Source organism: Onychomys torridus, chromosome 1 (genome assembly GCF_903995425.1).
Source record: "Onychomys torridus chromosome 1, mOncTor1.1, whole genome shotgun sequence".
NCBI classification, from domain to species: Eukaryota; Metazoa; Chordata; class Mammalia; order Rodentia; family Cricetidae; genus Onychomys; species Onychomys torridus.
In genome coordinates, this window is record NC_050443.1 from 38880477 (window position 1) to 38906586 (window position 26110).

Here is a 26110-nt window from a genome sequence, read left to right on the forward strand (position 1 = left end):
TTTTACTTTATTTTTTTCATAATGTCAGCAATCCATCATTCTGGAGTTTAGGTTGAACCCTGGATTTTTTTTTTTCTTGTTGAGGGAGTTGTGTAATTTCACTTTAATTTTTCTGAAATTGTCATCATAGTACAGAAATAATAAATGAACTTAACAGTCATTAAATAAATGCAAGCTGTCTTTACTTCTTCAGGGTTATTTTCGCTTTTGTTTTATTTAACACCTGCAGATAAAATAGACACATTTCTCCTTTTCCCTTGTATTATTAGCCATGGGGAGATAAAGCTGTGTTACTCTTGTGTTTTGATGGGAGGGAAAATGTCCATAGAAAATGGTACAGGGCATGTGAACCCTCTCATTGCAATAGGGAAATCTGAAAAGCTATTTCCTTTCAGCATCTGTGTGTGGAGACACTGCCACATTGGTGCTGGCTGTCAATGTAATGTACTTATAGCTCTAACAAGTGTGTGTATGTGTGCGTGCGTGTGTGTGTGTGTGTGTGTGTGTGTGTGTGTGTCACAAAAGTAGCAAGCTTTCTTTAATACCTATAGTTGGACATAACTATTTTAAAATGAGAATAATTTTCAAAAGCTGATAGCATTGTCATGTGCAATTTTAAGTACATTATATAATTTTTGTTTAGAGGTTTTGGAGCTTAGTCTCTGTTCAAAGAGAAATATATGAATAACAAGCTAAGAGCAAATTATAAAACTAGCCCACATATGTGAATTTATCAAATGGAGCAATATGAAATCTATCTACTTAATAAATGTTTCTCAAGAACATTCAGTATTTTAGGCATTGGACTAAATTCAGGCCATGTCTAAAGAAATGAATTGAATATAGAACTTTACCAGAGCATCATCTGTTTCAGAGAAGTACAAGCCCTAAATTCTTTCCTATTTTCAGAGTGCCATTATGTCTACTCAATGTTCTATTAACCTACCACGCAAGCTGTGTTCCCAAAACACACACACACACACACACACACACACACACACACACACACACACACACATACCATATATATATATTTATATAATGTTCAGACACATATGTATTAAAATAAGTTTTACTGAGTTATATGAAAATTTACATATAATTCTTGGTTCTGTACTGATAATTTGACTAGTCAGTTATTTTATGTTGCCTTTCTTTTATGTTCATAGTAATGAGCACATATTATAACTTCATTTTATTAAGACTAATGATGGTGAGTACTTTTCTATTCTGTGTGAGTATCAACTTTGTGAAAATATGATGAAGTGTTTTATCCCTTTAAACATATCTTATTTTTGTATGATATATATACCTACATATAGTTCAGGTACAAGTTCATAGCCAGGAACCTTTTTCCAGATGTTTTCTGCATGTATTTATTTCCTTTGTCTTAAATATGTGTGGTGGGTATTGTGTTCCCTGAAATATTGTGTGTTCCCCGAAATAAACATATCTGGGGTCAGAGAACAGACAGTCACTAGAACAAAGCCAAAAATGGTGGCTAGAAAATGGGAAGAGTAAGCCATAACAGAAGTTGGGCGGTGGTGGTGCACACCTTTAATCCCAGCAGTTGGGAGGCAGACCTAGCTGGATCTCTGAGTTCAAGACCACTTTAGAAACAGGTGACCCACGCCTTTAATCCCAGAAACCCAACCTTTAATCCCAGGGAGTGGGGGCAAAAAGAGAAAGGTGTATAAGGTGTGAGGACCAGGAATTAGTAAAGTAAAGCATGTAGTTAGTTAAGCATCTGGTTGGTTAAGCGTTCAGGCTTTGGAGCAACACAGTTCAGCTGAGATTCATGTGGAGGAGGACTCAGAAGCTTCCAGCCTGAGGAAACAGGATCACCTGAGGAACTGGCAAGGTGAGATAGCTGTGGCTTGTTCTGCTTCTCTGATCTTCCAGCAATCACCCCAATAACTGGCCTCGGGTTTGAGTTTTATTAATAAGACTCTTTAAGATTCATACTACAAATATGATTTTCAAAGTTAAAAATGTTTTATTTTTTGTGAAGTCAAGTTTTTAATGTTTCTTAATGTTATTGCTCCTTCTGTTACTGAGAAAGCCTTTGTTTAGGCATGCTCACAGGGGCTTACCCCTATGTCTTCTTAGAGATGTTTAAGAGGTTTAGAAAAGGAATTGGCAGAGATTTAAACATCGTATCAAGTGTGAGTGAATCGCTCAGATTAATTTTCTCTATTAGTATCTAGTTGTTTCAGAGTAAAATGAGAGCTGAAGGAGAAGAGGACAGCAGACACATGCTGACTAGTCCTCACCTCTCATGCCATATAACTCCTGGGTCACCAAATTAGATCCGTGTCACTCTGAGTAGAGTTTGGTGGTGAGGCTTTGTCTCTGAAGCTATGCACAATATATAAGTACTTCAAATATGAAATATAAAAAGAGAATTCAGAAATCTGATTTTGATTCAGATTTATGATTTTCAAAATTTCTGATTTTACCCCTGATTGAGCAATTCGATCAAAGTATATACATTCTTAGTTTTAACTTCAAAATTAGAGAGGTTTACACTCCTGTTTGCACTTCTGGATACCCAGAAAAAAACTCAAATGCATAATAACAAGACACTGCTTTTCTTGTTTGTCTGTCTGTTATATCCCAGGCTTCATCTTTTCTGACTGTGCCTGTTCTCCTGGAGGAAAACATGTTACATACTGTATGCCTCTGTCCTCCCAGCTCAGTGTCTCTGTATTCCACCATGGCCGTGTGAAAGCCAGTTCCTTCTCTCTGTTGGATTATTTAATGAAGTCAAGCTAATACTCATCTATTCCAGTTTACTTAGCCACAGCAGTATGGGATGATACAGAGTTCAGAGTAGAACAGGTGGAAAAGCTGCTATTGCTCTGAGGATGTCAGGGTGCTGGTGGTATGACTGGAACCTTTCCATAATATTATTTAGAAAAACAAGTTTGCATTTCACTTAGAGTAAGAAGTCATTATCTGGATAAAAGAATTGGGGAAGGTGCTTTTGGAGTAGATGGAGTAGCATGGTCTGTGGTCCTAGGGCATCAGAGGACATCAGGAGTGTCCACTTTGCAAAAAAACGTATAGGTTTGAGTGACATGTGACAAAGGTGGGACTTGGAACTGAAACTGAAAGCTTGTGTTGGCCAGGTATTGTGTATTGTTTGGTTTCTTGCTGCTGTTGTTTATTTTGGTTTGGTTTGGAGGAGGCTGTTTCTTTGTTTGTTGTTTGGTTTGGTTTTTGACTCAGGGTTGCAGCTTTAACTTTACTACTTACTAAATTTATCCTGAACTTGTGTGAAGGTTAATATGGATAGAATTAGCTTTCGTGCACATTATTTCTAACTGCCTTTATACAAAGTTGATTTCAGTACGGCATAGTAGAAAACTGTGAGAAGCGCCAATTCTCTTTAAATCTGTGCAGAGAAATCCTCAGTTCTTTGCAAGCTGGAAGCCACATTTCAGCATTAATTGCCAGATGCCACTGGCAAGAGCAACATATTCCTGAATAGGTTCCTATTTGCCAGCTCTAGAGATTAGAAGTACAATTGGCTGTCAAAATGCATCTCTCCTCACTCCTCCCCACTGTTTCCATAATAGGGAAGCTGGAAGGAATGAAGCAGATGAGCATACTTATTGTGGAATTCACAAGCCTACAGTAAGATCTGAAAGATGCTGCCACTGCAGTGCACATTCGTTTAGAAATGCAGAAAAATTAGAACCTTTCCTTAGAATGCTTTTCTACATGCTCCTCTTGGGTTATCTCAGACCCACTCCAATCTCTGCAAGCACTTACAGGGATCCCAAGTGTCTGCCACACTGTGAATGGAACAACCTTTTGTTTACATTTCAAATCAGACCAATTTGTACTGGTTGTTTTTCCATTGCCCGGGCAGGTCTTACACAAATGCTGCCAGGCTCCATGCAGCTTCAAAGGCTGTCCGGGAGCTACCTTCAAACTCCTTTTTCTTATAACATCAGACATTGGAAACGAGGTCTCACTTTCTTGTAGCTTCTGTTCCCCATCTTAGCTCTCCCCAAGGTTTGTTTCATTGCCATGAAATGTCTTAATGGGCATTCTTCACGTGACTAATTAGTATAAACTTTTGAAATTGATTTTTGTAGAAATAGATTTTTGTTGTTGTTTTTAAAAGAGGGTCTCATATTGCCAGGTCACTATCCCAAACTTCCAATTTTCCTCCCAAGAACTGGGATTATAGTAGCATTTCTACTATGTCCAACTTGAGATAGCTTTAATAATGTAAAATCTGTCTACTTAATGTGCAATGCAATGTTTTCACTACCTTCATTGGTACCAGCAGCCAAGGATCAATTAAGAGTCCCCTAACTGGATATATATGAGGGCAGGTAAGAAAATGTGGGATGATAAGGTAGATGGTTTATGAGTATAAAGAATCATGATGAGTGTACTAACTAGCAGCTGAATTGATCAATAGATGAATGGAGAAATAAAAGACATTAAAGGCATTCATTACAAAGCATTCCCCCATACTCAGAAATAAAGCACCACTTAAAAGAGATGCAGTATTAATGAATTAATTGTCAGTTTCTTGAATTAGACTAAGATCACCACATACTAAGCCTGATCAACTAGATTAAAGGGGTGCCAGCTGTAGCAGAGCAAAGTAAGCTCATGGCCCATCCTGGGCACAGCCTGAGGCCTGCAACCTCCCTGACAGGGAACTGGTGCCATATGAGACAAACTAATAGAAATTCAGTTCTTTTTGCCTTTGCAGAAGCAATCAAGATAACAAATTGTGTTACAAAAAGCCAATTTTGCTAAAACCAAAACAAAATTACAGTGGTAATTTCCAAATAATTATCTCAAAGGCAAAAATGAATGATTTTTTAAAGTTATTTAGAGCATAAACAGTGTATATCAGAATTTTTCTTTCCTTTTTTCTTTCAGAATTTTTTTTTTGTTATCACATTTAAACCCAAGGACAAATCTTTCTTGCAGCTAAATATTTAATACTATTTTATTACGAATGAAATTTCATGAAGGATTAAGTTAATTATCTTCCTAAGTTCCTACAGCTGTGAAAAAAAATTAATGAAGACTTCAACAAGAATCTTTCTGAGGGACTGTGAACCTAGCTCGGTGGACTTACCTAGCATGCTAGAGGTCCTAGGATTGATACCAAGTTTGGGGAAAGAAAATTTCTTTTCCTTGTTTTCCATGGCAATTTCACAAACCACCTCAAGTGAACTCTGACTTGTATCCAAGTATCTTTTGTTGGTCCAGGAGGGACAGAATGGAGTTCATGTCCCCTGGCACTAACGGATTTGGATCACAGTGTAACAGCATCAGCATCATACTGGCATAAAACCAATAAAATGCTCACTAGTTTACTGCCTTTGCACAGGTGTGTCTTAATTAGGGAAAAGCTTCCAGATGAGGTGCATGGGCACCATGTGCCACACACTGGTGAGATCCTGCGTCTGTGAGCTATAAAGACTTAGCGAGGTTGTCTTTCTTCCTTTCCTAAGTGATAACAGCATGTGTCACATTTTGGAATGATTGTAGAGGTCAGTTCCTCCATGCAGCCCACATTTTGGCACATATGCAGTATTCTGCAAATTCCTTTGATGAGATTATTCCATGTTGGAGAAGAAAAGCCAAAGCCTTGGAAAATAAGGACCCTTCCTTTCTTATTGAGTCAAGTAAATGGGGAAGGGGTAGGGATATGCCAAGACTTTTATACTATGTTTTTTTTGTTCTTTCTGATAGCTCTAATAATGAGCATTTAATTACGTCTAAGCCATTAAGATTGGGTAAATGTCTCAATGAAGTTTGTGATTGTTCTTTGTAGAGTTCTGCCTAGGCTCCAATTATATTTTATCTTTTCTTGTAGCTTTAGTCATTAACCCAATTAGCTCAACTAAAACACACTTAAACTATAAAAATAAAATTCCTATTACTAGACCTCAGAAATTATTCAATCAGCCTTTTCAATCCAGTACTACAATTTGGGAGTTACTTTTTATAAGGGTAGAAAGAGACTCTTCATCTTTTTGTGCCAAAGTAAATGTAATAAGATCCCAATCAGAACTTGACAGAAGACTTTTTCATAGCAGCTGCCACACCCACCCAGGAACCACCTTCCCACAAAGCACAGAAGCTTAGCAGACTGGATCTGCTTGTTTGGAATATGTTTAACACTCACAATTTGCATATTCATTGGCCTATAAGAAATAATTGGTTCATATATTTAGAATCAACCTGGAGTGGTTTGAATGATGCTTCCCACATTCTCAGTGGGTTTTCCGATTTCTGCGAAATTCTATAAACACCACCACAACCAAGGCAAGTGTGACCTAACATGCATAATTGGCTATATTCGCACCATTTTGTTTTGTTTTGTTTTCACATATAGCCATGAAGGGAAAAAAAATCTGTAGCTGACCTCCAAGCCTCTAGATGCCCGTATATTTGACTGCTATATATTTGGTAATTTCTTACAATTTAAATTACACTCACCAGCTAGTATTTAGTGTTTATAAAAATTAGAAGTTCTGCCTCAACTGAGTGTATCAGGCTTTGCTGACTGCCCACGAGAGGCCTTGCCTTGGAGAAGGTGGGAATGGAGGTTGGGATGGGGAGAGGAAGTGTGGGGAGGTAGGAGGGGGAGGAGAGGGGTTCTGTGGTTGGTATGTAAAATGAACAGAAAATTTCTTACTGAAAAGAAAAAATAAAATTATGTTATATACAACTATATAGAAGGTGGTGTTGTCATAACAGGAAAACCTCCATTACCCACCCTCTCCATCCTCAGAGTCTAGGGCCTCCCTCCCCTTGGCTGGCCTAGCTCCTGTAAGAAGTTCAACCACATTTTGCTTCTATTGGTCTCACTTTGAGATAGTCATGAAAGAATCCAAACCAAAGTTTTTATCTCTACTAACAACCACAAAAATGAATTTTGAAGAAAAATGCATATTGAGAAGAGTAAGAACTTGATCCCCTGGTGTGTGGACAGTGTATGGGGCTTTTTAGTATGTGTTGCTTTCAGAAAATGAAATCGTTAAATAGAAATGTTGAAAGAGTGGCTAGGAAAAGCATCCAGTTTAACTGCTGCTCTGTGCAGGACAGAAACAATTTGCTAAATCCATTCTCCTGATGGCAAAAAGATTTGCAAATTATAGATGATCTTGACATTCAGCAAGTTATTATCATATAAGAAATAAAGTACCTTTTAGAAATAACCCAACTGTCTTAGTCCTGAAATTTATAAAACATTGTGGGTTGTGTCTGTTATGATAATATGCTAGTCATTAATGTAAACAAGACATCAATCCTTGTAACCATTACCCTGGACACAGCTATTGTCTAACTGTCAGAGAAAGGAGGGGTCTACTTCTTCAGGATGTTTATGTACAAGTACATATTGAGTGCTCATCAGTCTTGTCATTCAGTAGCAAAGAAGGTTTAACTTAGTTGTCAGAAAGTGAGAGACATGTTCCTAGTTCAGCATTTTGGCTCACATCATGTTTACTTGCCTGCTCTCCCATTGATGGAATGTTTACTAAATAGCACTATTTGGAAAATTATTGATTCAATGATCAACAAAACAAACACAAGTCTCAGTTGTCAATAATACCCCTTTAGTGATGGACTGAGGCAAAAAGCTATCAAATATATAAACAGATGATGATAATTACAGCAAGTGGGATAGAATTAAACCAGTCTATATTAAGATAGCCATGGAAATTGTTCAAATATTGGGACATTTTCATATTTGTTGGTGAATAGTCAACTTATTTATTTCCATCCACACACTGGAATGCTGTACATCTTCTTGCCAATTAGTTGTCACTTGCCAATAAATGGCAATCACCTTTATCCCATTGGTTTGGTTGTGTTGTCCTGCTAACTTGGAAATACCAATGTGGATCAGTTTGGTGATGTTCACCTGTTCCTTATCTCAAGCCTGGATGGAGTGTTGCTTTCTCTTCCATAAAATTTATAAGGTTAGGTAGTATGATTAGAAGTTGTCCATAAAAACATTTCTTGTATATTATATTAAAGTAATGAACCTTTCCCATTCTACTTCCCCACTGCTTGTGCTGTCTGTCATGTGGCACCCTTGATCCAATGCCATGAGAGATTGCAAATGTGAGTTGCCAACATCATGCTAATCTTCCTCAGGCTCAAAAATGTGAGCTCTAAACTGTCCAAATTGAATTGGGCTCATTGTCTTTCTCCTGGCTGAATCTATGGGAGTGTGGCAAGCCAGCTTCAAAGTGAGCATTCACCAGGTTGCTAATTAGAAACTGTTTAACTGTTAAAAATCCTGTATATTAGGAAACCCTTAGAACTTTCTTGCACCCAGGACAAAGTTATATATTTTTTTAATCATGTCTATTCTTTAGAAAATCATTTTATATTTGGAACAGGAAGAAAAATATATAATAGTCTCTTGAAGGATAATATAAAAATGCTAAGAATATATTTGTAGTCCAGTAAAGGATATCTATAATATTTACTTTGAAAAAATATTTTTTAAGTTTTAAGTGTGTGTGTGTGTGTGTGTGTGTGTGTGTGTGTGTAGGTGTGTAGGTCTCAGCACATGAAAAAGCAGGGACCCCCAGAGTCCAGAAGATGCTGTTAGATCTCCTGTTGGTGGAGTTTTAGTTGGTTGCATATCATTTAATGTGAGTGCTGAGAACCAAACTTAGGATCTCTGCAAGATTAATGCAAGCTCTTAACTCCATCTCTCTAGCCCTCAAGCTAGCATGAAACTAGCTTTTCGTCTATGAATGAAGGATATTTAGGAACTAAACAGTCAAGGAGGAATGCAAGAAGTTTCCCATGATTTGACACAGAAAGACAGATTCACATGAAAACCCTCAGGTACATAAAAGATTGCCTCATTCAATGAACTACAAGATAGACTAAAAGATCAAGAATTCATCTAAGCCCAAATATTCTTTTTCTTATAGCATAGCAAACTGCTGCAAATTATACCAGCAAAGACTGAGTTATGATGCTCAAATAAATCACCAGTCTAATTATATTGTCTCACTATATAAACAACAAATTTATAATTCCAGTGATAAACATAGAACCATTGAGGACATGTTTTAACATTGTTACATAAATATGAGCCCTTTGGGTCTCAGCTCTTGAGACTCTGGTCAGGAAATGGTCCCCAGTCAGAAGACAGATACACTTAGAGGACATTTCATGTTTCTAGGACCAATATCCAGCCAGGCACTGCTGACTCATTGCTGTTTGTGGGAGGAAGACTATTATAGTACTGCTTACTCTGCCGTGTCTAGAAGAATATTATTTGAACATTTTTTCAGCAACATAAATGAACAACATATACTTTGAATATAAGGTTTTTTTAATTTAAGAAAATTGCTTTATTCTTGCTAACTTAAAATGTAAGAGTTGATTAAAGGATTCGTTTGAATACAAAAATTCCAAAGTCTCTAGTGAACTTACGCTAAATTAGGTAGTAGTTTTTGTTTTGCTTTCTTCCATGAGAGTAATCATTTCATGATGTTACCTTTTGTTCAAGAAACAATGAATATTGGATCAGGCCCTCTGGATAAGTGAGACAGTTGATTAGCTTGAACTGTTTGGGAAGCACCCAGGCAGTGGGACCCAGACCTGTCCTTAGTGCATGAGCTGGCTGTTTGGAACCTGGGACTTATGTGGGGACACTTTGCTCAGCCTGGGAGGAGGGGACTGGACCTGCCTGGACTGAATCTACCAGGTTGAGCTGAATCCCCAGGAGAGTCTTTGCCCTGGAGGAGATGGGGATAGGGGGTAGACTGGGGGGAAGGTGGGGGTGTGGCAGGGGGAGGACATGGGAACCCATGGCTGATGTGTAAAATTAAATTAAATTATAAAATAAAAGAAAAAGAAAAAAGAAAAAAATTTAAAAAGAAACAGTGAATATTTAAGTTTTTAAAATTAGACATAAACATTCATACTTCACTACAGAGAAGAAAAGATACACTTTATCTTCATTTAATTGAGAGAGAGTGTAAGAGACAGGAGAGAGAGAGAGAGAGAGACAGAGAGAGACAGAGAGAGAGACAGAGAGAGAGAGACAGAGAGAGAGACAGAGAGAGATTCTTAATTGTAGTACTGGTCAGCACCTATATATGACTATTTATCTACCAACAGCTCTTTAGTGGTACCTATCCACCAGCCCCTGCCCATCAACACCTGTTCACAGAAATCTATCTACAAATACTTATCCACCCTTAGCTTTCTACCAGCATCTATTCATCAGTATGTAACTGCCTCTGACAATTCATCTGTAACTGTCTACTATTATTTATGCACCAGCACCTATCTGCCAACACCTATCCACCAACACCTATCTATCCATACCTGCCTAACTGGAACTATGTATAAGTATTTATCTACAATTATCTGTTCACCCATTAGTACCCACCCATTACTACCTATCCATCAGCACCTGTTTGCAATGATGTATTATGTACCCTAATAAACTTGCCTGAGGACCAGAGGACAGAGCCAGCCACTAGATTAGACATAGAGGTCAGGCAGTGGTGGCACAGACCTTTAATCCTATCACTCTGGAGGCAGAGACCCATCTGGATCTCTGTGAGTTCAAGGCCACACTGGAAACAGAGCCAGGCAGTGGTGGCACACACTTTTAATCCCATTATTGGGAAGCACATAGGCCTTTAATCCCAGGAAGTGAGGTTTGGGCAGAGAAAGGTACATAAGGTGTAAGGAAACAGGAACTCACTCTCTTTAGGCTGAGTACTTCATAGAGGTAAAAAGTAGTGGCTAGGTATTCTGCTTCTCTGATCTTTCAGCTTCTACCTGGATATCTGGCTCTGGGTTTTATTACTAAAAGACCATCTAAAATTCAAACAACACCTGTTAATCATTATCTGTTCACTGGTTATCCTTCAACATCTACTTGTCCACCATTACCTACTCACCACTCTCTATCCAACTCTTATACACATGTTTACCCAACACCTTCTATTGACTACTGCTTACCCATCAGGACATATCCTACCTCTTAATTAAATGTTTTAACATAATCACAACAGTTGATCAGAGAGCTGGGGTTGAGTGATTCCTTTAAGAAATTATATCCCACGGACTACAATCTTATGGCAACTGAAAAATGCTGAACTGACTCACCAATAGGTCTAGGAAGAAATAAAGAAAGAAATTAAAGACTTCCTAAAATTCAATGAAAATGAATACACAACATACCCAAACTTGTGGGACACCATGAAAGCAGTGCTAAGCAGAAAATTCATAGAACTAAATGTCCACATAAAGAGGTTGGAGAAATCTCACACTAGTGACTTAAGAGCACACCTAAATCTCTAGAATAAAAAGAAGCAAACTCATCCAGGAGGAATAAATGCCAGGAAATAATCAAATTGAGGGCTGAAATCAATAAAATAGAAATGAAGAGAACAATACAAAGAATCAATGAAACAAAGAGTTGATTCTTTCAGAAAATAAACAAGATAGACAAGCCCATATTCAAACTAACCAAAAGGCAGAGAGAGAACATTCAAATTAACAAAATCAGAAATGAAAAGGGAGATATAACAAGACAACAAGGAAATCCAGAGAATCATCAGGTCATACTTCAAGAAACTATACTCCACAACATTGGACAATTTTCTGTATAGGAGCCACATCTGGATAGGTACCACTTACCAAAATTAAATCAAAACCAGATAAACAATTTAAATAGGCCATAACCCCTAAGGAAATAGAAACAGTCATTACAAGTCTCCAAACTAAAAAAAAAAAAAAAAAAAAAAAAAACCAGGACCAGATAGCTTCAGTTCAGAATTGTACCAGAATCACAAAGAAAAACTCATACCAATACTCTTCAAATTTTTCCACACAATAAAAAAACAAAGAACAATACTTTTTTATAAGGTACAGAAGGAACCAAACTCTCCTTATGAGACTAGTTACCCTGATATCCAAACCACACAAAGAGGCAACAAAGAAAGAGAATTACAGAGCAATCTCTATTATGAATATAGGTGCAAAAAATACTCAATAAAATATTGGCAAACAGACTCCAAGAACACATCAAAAAATTATCTACCATGGTCAAGCAGGCTTCATCTCAGAGATGCAAGGTTGGTTCAACATAGGAAAGTCTGTCAATGTAATACACCATATAAACAAACTGAAAGAAAAAAAACACATGATCATTTCATTAGATACAGAAAAGGCCTTTGACAAAATCCAACACCCCTTCATCATAAAGGTCTTGAAGAAATCAGAAATACAGGGAACATTCCTAAACATAATAAAGGCAATTTATAGCAAGCCAACAGCCAACATCAAATTAAATGGAGAGAAACTCAATGTGAATCCACTAAAATCAGGAACCAGACAAGGCTCTCCCCTATCCCCACAACTATTCAATATAGTTCTCAAAGTCCTAGCTACAGCAATAAGACAACAGAATCAAGAGGATACAATTTGGAAAGGAAGAAGTCAAAGTTTTTACTATTTTCAGATGATATGATAGTATAAATAAGTGACCATGAAAATTCTATCAGGGAATGCCTACAGCTGATAAACACCTTCAGTGATGTGGAAGGATACAATATTAACTCAAAAAAATTAGTAGCTCTCCTGTATATAAATAATAAACAGACTGAAAAAGAAATCAGAGAAAAATCACCCTTTTCAATAGCCACAAATGATATAAAATACCTTGAAGTAACTCTAACTAAGCAAATGAAAGTCCTGTATGACAAGAACTTTAAGTCTCTGAAGAAATAAATTGAAGAAGATATCAAAAAATGGAAAGATCTCCCATGCTCATGCATAGGTAGGATTAACATAGTAAAAATGGCTATCTTACCAAAAGCAATCTACAGATTCAATGCAATCCCCATCAACATTCCAACACAATTCTTTACAGACCTGGAAAGAACAATATTCACCTTCATACAGAAAAAAACAAAAAAAAAAAAACAGGATAACTAAAACAATCCTGTACAATAGAGCAACCTCTGAAGGTATCATCATCTCTGACCTCAAGCTCTACTATAGAACTATAGTGATAAATATAGCTTGGTATTGGCATAAAAATCAACATGTGGAACAATGGAATCGAATTGAAGACCTTGACATTAACCCACACACCTATGAACACCTGCTTTTTGATAAAGAAGCCAAGACTGTACAATGGAAAAAAGAAAGCATCTTCAACAAATGGTGCTGGCATAACTGGATATCAACATGTACTAGATTGCAAATATATCCATATCTATTGCACTGCACAAAACTCTTTGATCAAGTGGATCAAAGACCTTAATGTAAATCAAGTTACACTGAAGCTGATAGAAGAGAAAGTAGGAAATAGTCTTGAATGCATTGGCACCGGAGATCACTTCCTAAATATAACACCAGTAGCACAGACACTGAGAACAACAATTAATACATGGGACATCCTGAAACTGAGAAGCTTCTGTGAGGCAAATGGGTTGATAAATAAAACAAAATGACAGCGTACAGAAAAGATCTTCACCAACCCTACATCTAACAGAGGGCTAATCTCCAATATATACAAAGAGTTCAAGAAACTAGACATCAAAATACCAAACAACCCAATTTAAAAAATGGGCTACAGAGCTACACAGAGAATTCTCAAAGGAAGAATCTCAAATGGCTAAAAGACATTAAGAAATTGCTCAACATCCTTAGTCATCAGGGAAATGCAAATCAAAATGATTCTGAGATATAATCTTACACCTGTCAGAATGGCCAAGATCAAAAATACTGATGACAGCTTATGTTGTAGAGGATGCCTAGCAAGGGGAACACTCCTCCACTGTTGATGGGAGTGCAAACTTGTAAACCCACTTTGAAAAACAGTATGGTGGTTTCTCAGAAAAGTGGGAATCAATCTACCAGCTATACCACTCTTGGGCATATACCCAAGGAATGGTCAATCATACCACAAGGACATATGCTCAACTATGTTCATAGCAGCATAATAACAATAACCAGAACCTGAAAACAACCTAGATGCCCCTCAACTGAAGAATGGATAAAGAAAATGTGGTACATACACATAATGGAGTACTACTTGGAAGTTTAAAAAATGACATCATGAGGTGTACAAGCAAATGGATGGAACTAAAAAATACCATCCTGAGTGAGGTAACCCAGACTCAGAAGGACACAATGGTATGTACTCACTCATAAGTGGATAATAGATGTAAAGCAAAGGATAACCAGATCACAACCCACAGCTCCAGAGAAGCTAGCTAACAAGGAGGACCCTAAGAGGGTCATATGGATCACTCTGGAAAGGGGAAATAGATGAGATATCCAAGAGTAAACCGTGGATGACAATGAGGGGGAGGGTAATGGGGGGTTGTGGATGAGAACATGAGAGAATGGGTTGGAGCAGGGATGGAGTGGTAGAGCAGTGAGGGAGATACCATGATGAAGGGAGATGTCATAGGGATGGGGAGAAGCTGGGTGCTGGAGAGCTTCCCAGGATTCCACATTGATGACCACAGCTTAGACTACTACCAATAGTAGAGAGGGTGTCTGAACTGGCTTACCCCAGTAATCAGATCGGTGAGTACCCTAAATAGAGCCTTCATCTAGTAACTGATGGAAGCAGATGCAGAGCTCCACAGCCAAACACCAGGCCAAGCTCCAGGGGTCCAGTTGAAGAGAGTGAAGAGGGATTCTATGATCAAGGGGCATCAAGACCATAATGGGGAAACATGCAGAGACAACCAAACCAAACTATTGGGAACTCATGAACTTTAGTCCAACAGCTGTGGAGTCTCCATGGGTCTAGACTAGGCCTTCTGTATATGGGACAGAGTTGTGTAGCTTGATCTGCTTAAGGGGGCCCCTGGCATTAGGAGCAGGATCCATCCCTGGTGCATAAGCTTGCTTTTTGGAGCCCACTACCTATGTTGAGACACCTTGTACAGTCTTGATGCAGGGGGAGGGGCTTAGACCTGCCTCTGCTGAATGTACTAGGCTCTGCAAACTCCCCATGGGAGTCCTTGACTTTTGGAGGAGGGGATGGGAGGTGGATTGGGGAGATGGTGGGAGGAGTGGGAGGAGGGAGAAGAGGGGGATCTGTGATTGGTATGTAAAATGAATAAAATATTCCTTAATAAAAAAAAAGAAAAGGAAAAATTGTAGCCCAAAGTAGTTGTGATAATTCATTACTATAATACCAACATTTGGGAATCTGAGATAAGAAAGTTGCCATGAATTTGAGGCTAGCCTGAACTACATTGTGAATTTTAGGGTAGCCTGAATATAGAATAAGACCCTCTCTAATAAAACAAAACAAAATAATTTATTATATCCTCATCTTTAGAATTGAGTTTTGAGATATCATATAAAATAAATAACTATAAAGCAGAGTTTCTTCCTAAGGCCTGGGAGTTAAGAGAAAAAGTTTCAGGGCCATAAAGATTTATTCAAGTATAGTTTCTTTAAGAGGTCATGCTGACCAGATGCTATTCACTTTTGCATGAGGAAAATAAATTCAATTTACAAAAAAACTGAAGTTGAAAATTGTATGTGTAAACATACTCCATGAAGGAAAGCCTTCTTGAATTTTATAAATTGGTCTGTTAAATTTACTTTAAAGGTTCTTAGCCGGGCGGTGGTGGCACACACCTTTAATCCCAGAACTCGGGAGGCAGAGGCAGGCAGATCTCTGTGAGTTCGAGACCAGCCTGGTCTACAAAGTGAGTTCTAGGAAAGGCGCAAAACTACACAAAGAAACCCTGTCTCGAAAAAATAATTTACTTTAGTGGTTTTTATACCCAGCTGTAATGCTAAGGTGCATCTGTGTGTGATTTGGGATCTCATTTTGGTTTCATTCATGTGTTGCCTAACTCTCTCAGACATGTTCCCAAGTTATCAATATTGAAAAGAGCAGACAATAATCAAACAACCTAATGGTGACAGTTATTTAATATTGACCATGAAATGCACTTCTGTTGGAGTAGGGTTAAACAGCAGAAAGACATTTGTGATTATGTCTGCTGTGTAACTATATGGTAAACGTGACTTAGAGATGAAGGAGATGAGGCGATGCAGTGTGGTGTGCTTGTGTCCGTAGAAGGATCAACAAATAGGAGTTTAAGACTAATGGACAAGGGATGTGTTTATGCCAATGGTGAAGATAATTTGCATAAAACACAATGGTATCCTTTAATCAATCTATCCAGCTTCTACTTGGTAATTAACAGTACCCCTTGGGGCTGGAGCAGTGGTTCAGCAGCTAAAAGCACTTACTTATTCCTCTTCCAGAATACACAGACTCAGTGTCTAAGTCCAGTTCAGTCTGGATTGGTTACCTCAAAGCTGACCATAGCTTCAGTTTCAGGGTGTCTAATACCCTCTTCTGGCTTCTTGAGACATTTACTCACTCATGTTGAACAAACCCGAGCTGGCACACACACATACACATAAATAAACAACCAATACTTTCTTTAAGAAATCTTAAAAACTGTATCTTTTATGGGCTCATCATTCTCCCTCTGAGAAAAGAAAGTGTAATCATATAACATTCCCCCGGTCATCAATTTTTCTTGAAACATTTTAAATTGTATAGCATATCAATAATTTTGAGCATGTGTCATTGAATATATGCACATAATTTATTATGGATTCTATACATGAACATCTTCAGTGATTATGAGTATAGCTATAAATCCAAGATGCACATATTCAATTTCAAAATCTGCTTGTATTCAAATTCTGTAGCTGTGTGATATTGAGCAGGATATTTCATTTATTTCTCCTCATTTTTAAAAGAGAAAACAAACATTATATTGTGTTCTTCCTTGAGTTAACTTATGTAGTACCACCAACTATGATGGTCCAAGGTTCAGAGCAAAATGGTATTAGTTTATGAGTCAGATTGCAAGTTTCATGCCATTAACTTATATTTTAGTTAATATTCTACAGAATGTGGTAGGTTAGTTGCTGTTGTTCATGCCCTAAGAGAAACTTCAGTCTTAGGATTTCTGCACTGTTTCAGTATGGTTGTGTAGGAAACCACACACAAAAAAACCCACAAACACGTACATACTACACAAATACACAAAATGCAATCACATACACACACTCATGATGTGAAAACTCACAATTTATTCTATATTTTATCTTTTGTTTAAGATTAAACACAGTCTTAGATCTCATTTTCTTGGCTCCAGAAAACAAACCAACTGTTGTTGACCGTTTTTACTTTTTTGCTCTTTGGGGACCCACCCCAAATAAATTTATTTATTTATCTGTGTATTCTGGAAGAGGAATAAGTAAGTGCTTTTAGCTGCTGAACCACTGCTCCAGCCCCAAGGGGTACTGTTAATTACCAATCACACACAGAGGCTTATTCTTTCTTATGAATGCCTCGCCTTAGCTTGGCTTATTTCTAGCCAACTTTTCTTAACTTATTCCATCTACCTTTGGGCTCTGGGTTTTTATCTTTATCCCATGTACCTTTCTTTACTTCTTACTCTGTAGCTTGTTGTGTAGCTGGATGGGTGGGCCCAGGAGTCCTCCTCCTCTCACTCCTAGATCCTGTCAGATTTCTCCTCTCATTTATTCTCTCTGCCTGCCAGCCCTGCCTATCCTTTACTGCCAAGCAATTGGCCCTTCAGTTCTTTATTAGACCAGTCAGGTGTTTTAGACAGGCACAGTAAGACAGCTTCACAGAGTTAAACAAATGCAACATAAAAGAATTCAACACATCTTTGAATCATTAAACAAATGTAACATATCTTAAAATAATATTCTACAATAATCAACAAAAAAGATTTCTTATGTAATATTGTAATATTTATTAAAAATTTACCATGGACACCTCTGAATGCTTTGTGTCTCTCTCACTTTCATTGATGAGGAACTTGGCACCAACAACTGGCTATCAGAATTGTTCAAACCAATTTTTCAGGTCAGACCAGACAAAAGGATGAAAGTTATGCCCCCTTTATCAGTACCTCTTTTTGATTTGCTCCCCAAATCTGACATTTACATAACACACACCCTACGTATCATTACACAGGTTATCCTAAATCTACATATTTAATTTGTGTTTAAGACTTTATGATCTTCAATGTTAAAATTGTTTTTCTTTCCAGAGGAAGTAAATCATAAACTATATAAATCATTTTACATTGTGTATACTTCAGAAAAGCCTTTTTTAGAAGACAGAGCCAAGATTACTCTTACCTGGAGGAAAGTTTAGAGAGTGAATAGAAATAATCTTATCAACAAGATTTTCAGAAACATATATTTATGTATTAATGTATGATGGATTAAACTCTCACAGATTTAGTCAGGTGCAAGTATTTTATAAAGTAGTTGCATGAAAGTTCAAATAAAATGTGTCCATTTGTGCACAACTGAACCTTTATGCTCTTAGAAGGAAAATCACAGTTTCTGCATTGAACATAAAACTGCTGTTATGCTTTATTGTGTAGCTGATGTGAAGGTGAATTCTTAAAACAAAAAATAAGTAAGAAAAAAGAAAAAGAAAAAGAAAAGAAAGAATAAAAGCAGCAATGGGGATTCTAGGAGAAAAGTCTTGTTCTCAGGCGTGTTAACAGCCAGAGTGTCAGAGTTCTAAGGGGATTTGAAGTTGTAGTTTTACAATGGTGAACTTAGAAATGATACTAACTTCAGCCCCCAAGCCATTGTTTCCTTTCTTTATTTGAGCATCTCATACATGAATACATCGTATTTGTATGATTTATAACCCTTTTCTGTCACTACTCCAACTCCTCCCAGGCCCATCCTATCTTCATGTCTACAGTTACTTTTGCTGCACACACACACACACACACACACACACACACACACACACACACACACAAGTCCAATTAGTTTTGCCCTTATTTGCAATTATTTAGAGCTGACCACATACAATTAGGGCCTCATCCAGTAAATAAGATGTTTCTCCCACCATCAGTTTTGCAGCTCCTAGTGAAGGGATCTGTGAGAAAATGGGTGGCTTGGTTACACTGCTGTCCAAGTGACTCCCAGGCACACTGAGATGTCCTCCCTCCACCAGCTGTCACTAACACTCAACTCTGGTTTAGCTATTTAAGCTTCATAAGGCAACTTGAATTGTGCATGGCTCTTTCTTTTTTATACTCTTATTTGTTTCAGACTTGGAAAATAAATAATTGTGTCACAAGTATTAGCTAATGATTAAATGAGAATGAAAGCTCTTCTGGAATCAATACTGGGCTTTCTGAGGAGGCATCATATTTTAATTCAGAATGCATTGTGTTTTCTCAAGTAAACTTTATAAAGTTAGCTTTATTGACCAGTTTACTCTCTGGCTAAGTGCCCTGACTATCATAAGTCTTCTGGTGTTGTATCTATTACAGGTACTTTCTTGTGTATATATAGACACAGTGTGTGAATTGGTATAGCAGCTGCTCCTTTAAAAACCAGGACAACCTATCAGTACTCTCTTTGTAACCTTCTCACATATGAACTTGCTCACTCTCAGAAAGATCTCAGGAATGGTAAAAAACTGAAATCCTTGGGGGTGGCTCGTAATCATTGTTTCAGACCCAAATGTTGTGTTTTATTGGAATTCATTTTTCTTGTCCTGAAATGAACATACTAGATTGCTACATTGGCTCCTGTTCAGGATGTATAAGTGGAGGTCAACAAAGTGCCTTCTTTATTAAGTGTTGGTGTGTTACTTTGGGCTGATATCTTTAATTATTTTACAGAAGTTTTTTATTGTTTATAGAAAAAGAAACTTGGGCTTGTAGGGATTAAATACTTTGCCAATGTTCTAAAACTGATTACCAACCCCGCTTTTCCATGTCCACTGATCAGGAACTTGTCTCCCTCCATCTCGCATCTGTTGTCCCTGTGGAGTAAGGATGACAAGGCTGGACAATGATCCCACAAATGCCGAAGCTGACATTTTCTCTCAGATGGATAAAAAGAGAGGTCTGCCTAGAGCTAAGCCATGCATTGAACACAATAGCACCTATTCAGATGACTAGATGGTGTTACATTCAAATGCAGTCTTGCAAGCCTTGATGCATCCATATTTCTTAATGTTCTAAAAGTGTATAATTGCATGACAGATAAAGTACTGCCATATCTGTCCCCCCCACCCTCTTCTTTTATTTCTTGTCTCTTGATTGATGTGTGTTTTATGTAAACAAATTTAGTTTTCAAGAGCACAATGCTTATTTGCTCTGGAAGTCTTAAGTACCCAGTTCATGATTTGCTTCTTCCACAGTTTAGATGTGTGCTCATCAGGTCTTGATGCTTCTCATTTATAACAATGGGCTGTACTGTGACACCACCTACACTCAAAGGTAGAAAGCACCAGCCAGTGGTGGAAATATTACAAGCACATGAGGGTTGGAAGGGAGCCAGTGATGTAGGCTGGGAACATGCATGGCTCTGTATTTCCACTGGCCTATTTTTGCTCAGCTTTAATCTCAGTTTGGGTTCTCCATGGGGGATTTAATGAGAGCCACTCCACTCCAACAGATAGTTTGCCATGTCCGTCTCATGTCGTTTCTCAAATACGTTCCTGTATCCAATGACCAAGGAAGGAATTGGAACCCACAAGAGCTCATTCAGAATCAAGAATGTAAACACCCTCTTCATAGAAGAACTACAAGACATAGGGCCAAAAGCCTGAATGACTTTTTTCTCAATTTTATTTTTTAAAGCTTTTAATTTTTTAATTATATGTATGTATACATATCTGTACACAAGTATGTGCAAGTATATGTGTGTGCCCATGGAGGCCAGAAGCAGGTATTAGGTCCCCTGGAGTTAGACGTATGGGATGTTATGAACAAACATACCTGGGCAAAGGGAACTGAACTTCGGCCCTCTAAGAGTCTTCACCACCAAGCCATTCTCCAGCCCAGGAACAGGAGCCTCAAGAAGGAGTAATCAATGTACATTCCTATGATCCCCATTTCCTCGTTTAACCTCATTTTCTTAGTAACAGCTGTCACTAACTCCCATTATACGAATACGGATAGGTAAACATTTGTCTTTGACTTTTTTTTCTTCATTATATAATCAGTGCACACAACCCATGTTTCCTATGTGTTACAAAGTCACTATTGTTTATATTAGGAAATAGTTGAATTAATCCTGATAGGGAATAAGAGTGCAGCATTACTAACACAACATGAAATAAATGTATTTAATTTTTCTTGCTCTTAATATAAATTAAAATAAACTGAAAGGAATACACTCAGAGAGTTATAAACTCAACTGGTGCAAATACTATGTGTTTGTTGATAATGAACTTCTCCAAGCTTCATGTTCTTCATTCAGTGATGGTTATGACCGAAAACTGTTGACCAACATCACAGAGCTAAGGCAGGATTAGAATATACATCTTTCTTTTTTTAATTGAAAATAGATTTTTCTCTCATACATTACATCCTGGACACTGTTTCCCCTCCCTCCACTCTTCCCAGTTCCCCACCAGCACCTCCTCTCTCTCTCCCAGATCCACTCCCCTCTCCTCCTTTTCCCTTCAGAAAAAAGCAGGCTTCCAACAGACAACAACCAAACATGACAAAACAAGATACAAAACAAAAAGGCAAAAGCCCTGGTATCAAGACTGGACAAGACAATCCAAAAACAGTCCAAGAGCAGGCAAAAGAGTCAGAGACCCACAAGCTCCCACTCACCAGTCCTCTGCATACATGTCATGGCTGTTAGGTTGGTGTTTTTGTGGAATATACATCTTTCAAATATCAAGTCACCGTTACTTTCACTCAGGAGCCCTGGTTTGACATTTGAAGAAATGAATAGACATGCTAGTATACAGAGACATGGAGTAAAACCTTAAAAAGAAGAATATCAAGCATTGCTATTTTAGTCTTACTGGGATACCACCACAAAATTTTTCAGACTGGGCAGCTCACATGAATCATGTTGGCATAGCCCTAAAGGCTAGACTACCATTTTCAGGTTCTCCTTGGTTCAGTGTTTGGAGACTACATTTACTGTTCTGGTGATCTGGTGATGGTACTTTCACGATGAGTGCTTGATATTTATATTTTATAAAGAGAGAGAGAGCACCTTAAACCTTATTATATTCTCAATTGTTCTATCACCAAATTAAAAATTAGAAATCAAATAAACAGTTGGGTATCAACACAGGAAGTTGTGGAGATTCAGTTCAGTCCCTAAGGACTAGAAACATGTCTGATAAGAGGACTAACAAATATAAGAAAGCTTGAGTTAGTCTTTACAAGGTGTTGCAACCCACAAGACTTCTGTCCTTGCTCATTCAGATCATACAGTTCTCTGCATACATCAAATGACTATGTAACTTTGTATTTTTAATCTGAATTTTAAATTTAACTAACAGGCTATATCTTTTTTCCTTTATTCTTTTTCAGTTGAGGAAAAATGTGCAGAGTAGCTTATAGGTTTACTGAAATGTGCTGCCTTTTTTCCCTGTTACAGGCCCAACAGCTCACCGAACTGGAACAAAAGTTAGCTGTAGCCAAAAATGAACTTGAGAAAGCAGCTCTTGACAGGGTAAGTTCCTATCCAGGAGCCATCACAAGCCTGGTTTCAGCAACACAGAGTGTGCTCTCTACTGCCTGTGGTCATCCAGTGCAACTCTTGGTACTGCACAAAAGCTGACCACAGAACTCATGAATGTGTGATGCCTTCCTTGCACTCCATGTTCTCCTCATTTTTTCTGCCATAGTAAACTGAACTCTGTGGTTTTGAGACTTCATCTTTCTTTTATCTTACTGGCACATTTATTCCATAATACCATGGATAAATGTACTTAATGGGGAAACTATGCTGTTCTGTGCTAACTCTGGAAGAAACAAAGAAAATGGGTGTGACCAGGAGTTGTTAAATGTGTCTTAAATGCCTATGCCTTAGAACTGGTCCTCATGTTTGAGAACTTGGAAGTGTACACATTACATGTAGAAGTAATTGTATCAATAACAGAGAATATAGGACTTCACATGTGTTGTACCATCATACTTTGGAATACCAGTCCAAACATAAAACTGCAAATAAAATACATTTTGTCAATAAGTAATAAATGTTCAAATACATGAAAAATATTTAAATTTTTATGGTGGTAGAATAAGTAAACAAACAAATATTAAAATTTTGGATTTAATTGTTCTCTGAGAAATGTGGTGTAGATGGTTACAAAGAACACTTGACTTGCATTTCGCATGTTTCACCCTCCACTCATCGAGTAGATGCAAACAGCCTGTGCTAGTACTGCATGCAATATATACATACACGCTGCCTGCATATTTATACAAATATTTGTAATTTATGCACAATACAGCTGTATTAAGAAGTTATGAAGACACCATTCCACATTCAATTAGGACTAAAGCTAACCTCGTACATAATATTTTCTACATAGCCTTGTAGTTCTCAACACCATTTTGCCTAAACTTAAAGTGTTCTGCCTTCTGTCAAGAATTTTTTATGCTTGTGACCACAGTTTAGTAATAATTTTATTGATAATATTGAACAGGAACGCCGATATATTTGTGAACTTACTTTTTTTTCAATAGTTCATTATATAAACTCAGAAAATTTGTAAAGAAAGGAGGTTGCCTTCTAATTACCCAACTTGAACTATTGGTATTTTGCTGTGGAACAGACAGGAGAGATACCATGTAGGATTGGTTCCCTTTGAAGATCTTCGGTATCAGATTTTAGGAAACCCAATGCTGTGTGGATAGTTTGATACTGTGCCATACACCTGGTACTGTATGGTAGGTTTGAAGAACAGGTTAACATCAGACTGCTTAGTGATATGACTGTCTCTCATAAGCATGTATCTTTGCTTTGTTATGATCTAAACATCTTCACAGCTGACATGTGGAACTTCTCAGACAGAGGATGTAGACCATGTCACAATAGAGAAATTAGGAAGAACACATCCTGAATGTTAATGATGTTCCTTTGTAAAAATTGGAGCTCTGAGACAAATTAAATATTCAGATAAGTAAGGGGATATCTCACCAACCTTAGTCCTTTGGAATTATCATTTATTAATTTATCCAAGTTATTAACATTTAATAGTTCAGGGCAGCCTGCCTTCTCTTCTTTTGAGTAGATCAGGTATGATTCATTTTACCAAAATTAGTTTTATAAAAAATTTAATTTAAAGGTTTTTCCAGTGTTCACCTTATCTCATACAACTCATGCTCTGTCGCATTTTACATGTGACTTTTGTACATTTAGTGGAACTAGAAAATCAAGAGGAAAATTTCCTAGATCACATTTAAAAATTATTCTGTCTTTGCTGCTACTGTCTCTGAAATATGTATTATATCCTAAGAAGACACTGAGTCTTCAAGGTCCTGAGGCAATCCCCCAAACTTCTAAGACTTTATTATTTCTGGCCATTGAATTATTCTTTCTAACATAACATCTATTATCTGACACTGTATAATTATTTAACTGATCAATGGTTATAGGGTTTTAAAATAGCCATTGTGAGATGCTGTGTTGGGCATTACAGGAGTCAGAAAATATATGAGACATGATCTTTGTTCTCATATCACATATAATGGACCAATCAGGAAATATTACTTTCTGACGCACAAGACAATAGAATAATAGAAAATGAATCTTGCAGTGCAAATACTTGTGGCTAACACCAAATTCTAGAGCCATGGCATACTATATTGGTTAGAAATAGGCCCATGGCGCAGAACTCGGGGCTACTACAGAATCATTCCTTCACCTTTAGCCCTGTGTGCTTGTCCCACTATCCATCACTCTCATATACATCACTGTGCAGTGAGCCCATACCCTGCCATAGCAAGCATTAGTCTGGGAGTTGCTGTGGCTAGATAGTCTCCAGGGACGGCCCTCCTGTGTTTAAGTGATCACTTTGGTTGGCTGGCCATGTTCAAATCTCCCCAGTACTATGCTTAATAACCATACTACTTAAATCTTAGGGGTGATTTGAATTGTGTAATGAGATTGATGGGAATATTGTCTTTCATGAGAAAATACCCAGAAACTTAGTATTATTAGTGAATGAGATAAGATTGCTTTTCTGTGATGAGCATTTTGTCTTTAACCTTCATAATTCTGTCACCTCTTTGTTGGCACATGGAACTATAAAAACTTCCACATTATTAGACATTGACTTTAACAAATATCAAGCAAGATGTATATGAGATTTAAAAACTGTAGCTCTAAGTTCAGGTGGAAAGGCTATCTCAATCTGTAATGGAAAAAATCTAGCTGAAAGAAATTGCTTTTCACCACTCTCTGCTCTATTTATATGAGAATTTTTTATATCTTGTGCAAGTTTATCTTTTGGATACCATGTGCCTCGTGTTCAAATAACCTTAACAATCACATAAATACTGTGAGAACATCTTCACATTCCAACTTTGTCCTCAATGTTATTGCTAATGAATAAAGTGTCAGTTTATTATACCAAAAATAACCAAAAGAACCTCAAGATCTGTGAATTGGTTCTGAGTTTCCAGGAACTTATTTACTCTGCTATAACTGGAGTACCCTGGAAAATGGTACATTTTAGCCACAGACTCTGCAACTTCAAGAGTGGAGGGCAAAATAAATGGAGAAAGTAGTAAATCATGATCACCTGAGAAAATAATAGTTCTTCAGATCCAGAGAAAAGCATGCAACATACAGCACCTGATGCTTCAGTAAGGGACATCTGGTTATAGTGAACTTCAAAGTGAATAGTTACCTGAAGCTTTGGGATAGACCACCCTGGAAGTATAATGATGATGTGATGGTCTGTGCTGTCAGGTCATTGTCTGGATTCTGTCCCTGGACCTGTGTGAACACAACACTGGCAGCATCAGAATCAGGCTTGTTCAGTTAGAGGCACTCTATCGGAGTGGTAGAAAAACAATGACACTAATTCTGGTGACAAATCGCAGACCACGCTCTCTGGTAATATTGATATAGGCTGTCAACAAAGACCTGTACCAAAATGTAAGACAGGAGGTCCGAGTGCAGGCTGTAGTCCCAAGAATGAAACACAGGAAGGAAGACGTGAAGAACAGCTTGAAACAGAGAACAAATCATTCTCTACTCCCCCTTGAATGGTTAGGGACAGAATGTG

The 26110-nt window shown here is 37.6% G+C and overlaps 1 protein-coding gene across 4 annotated transcripts in view; it reads left to right on the forward strand.

Annotated features, from left to right (window-relative positions):
* Luzp2 (leucine zipper protein 2) overlaps positions 1–26110 on the forward strand; it is a 380429-nt gene that overhangs the window by 311900 nt on the left and 42419 nt on the right. For all 4 annotated transcript variants that reach the window (XM_036191543.1, XM_036191553.1, XM_036191538.1 and 1 more), the window contains exon 8: positions 22468–22542. In XM_036191543.1, coding sequence (XP_036047436.1) covers positions 22468–22542 — 75 coding nt within the window. The remainder of the gene's footprint in view (positions 1–22467; positions 22543–26110) is intronic.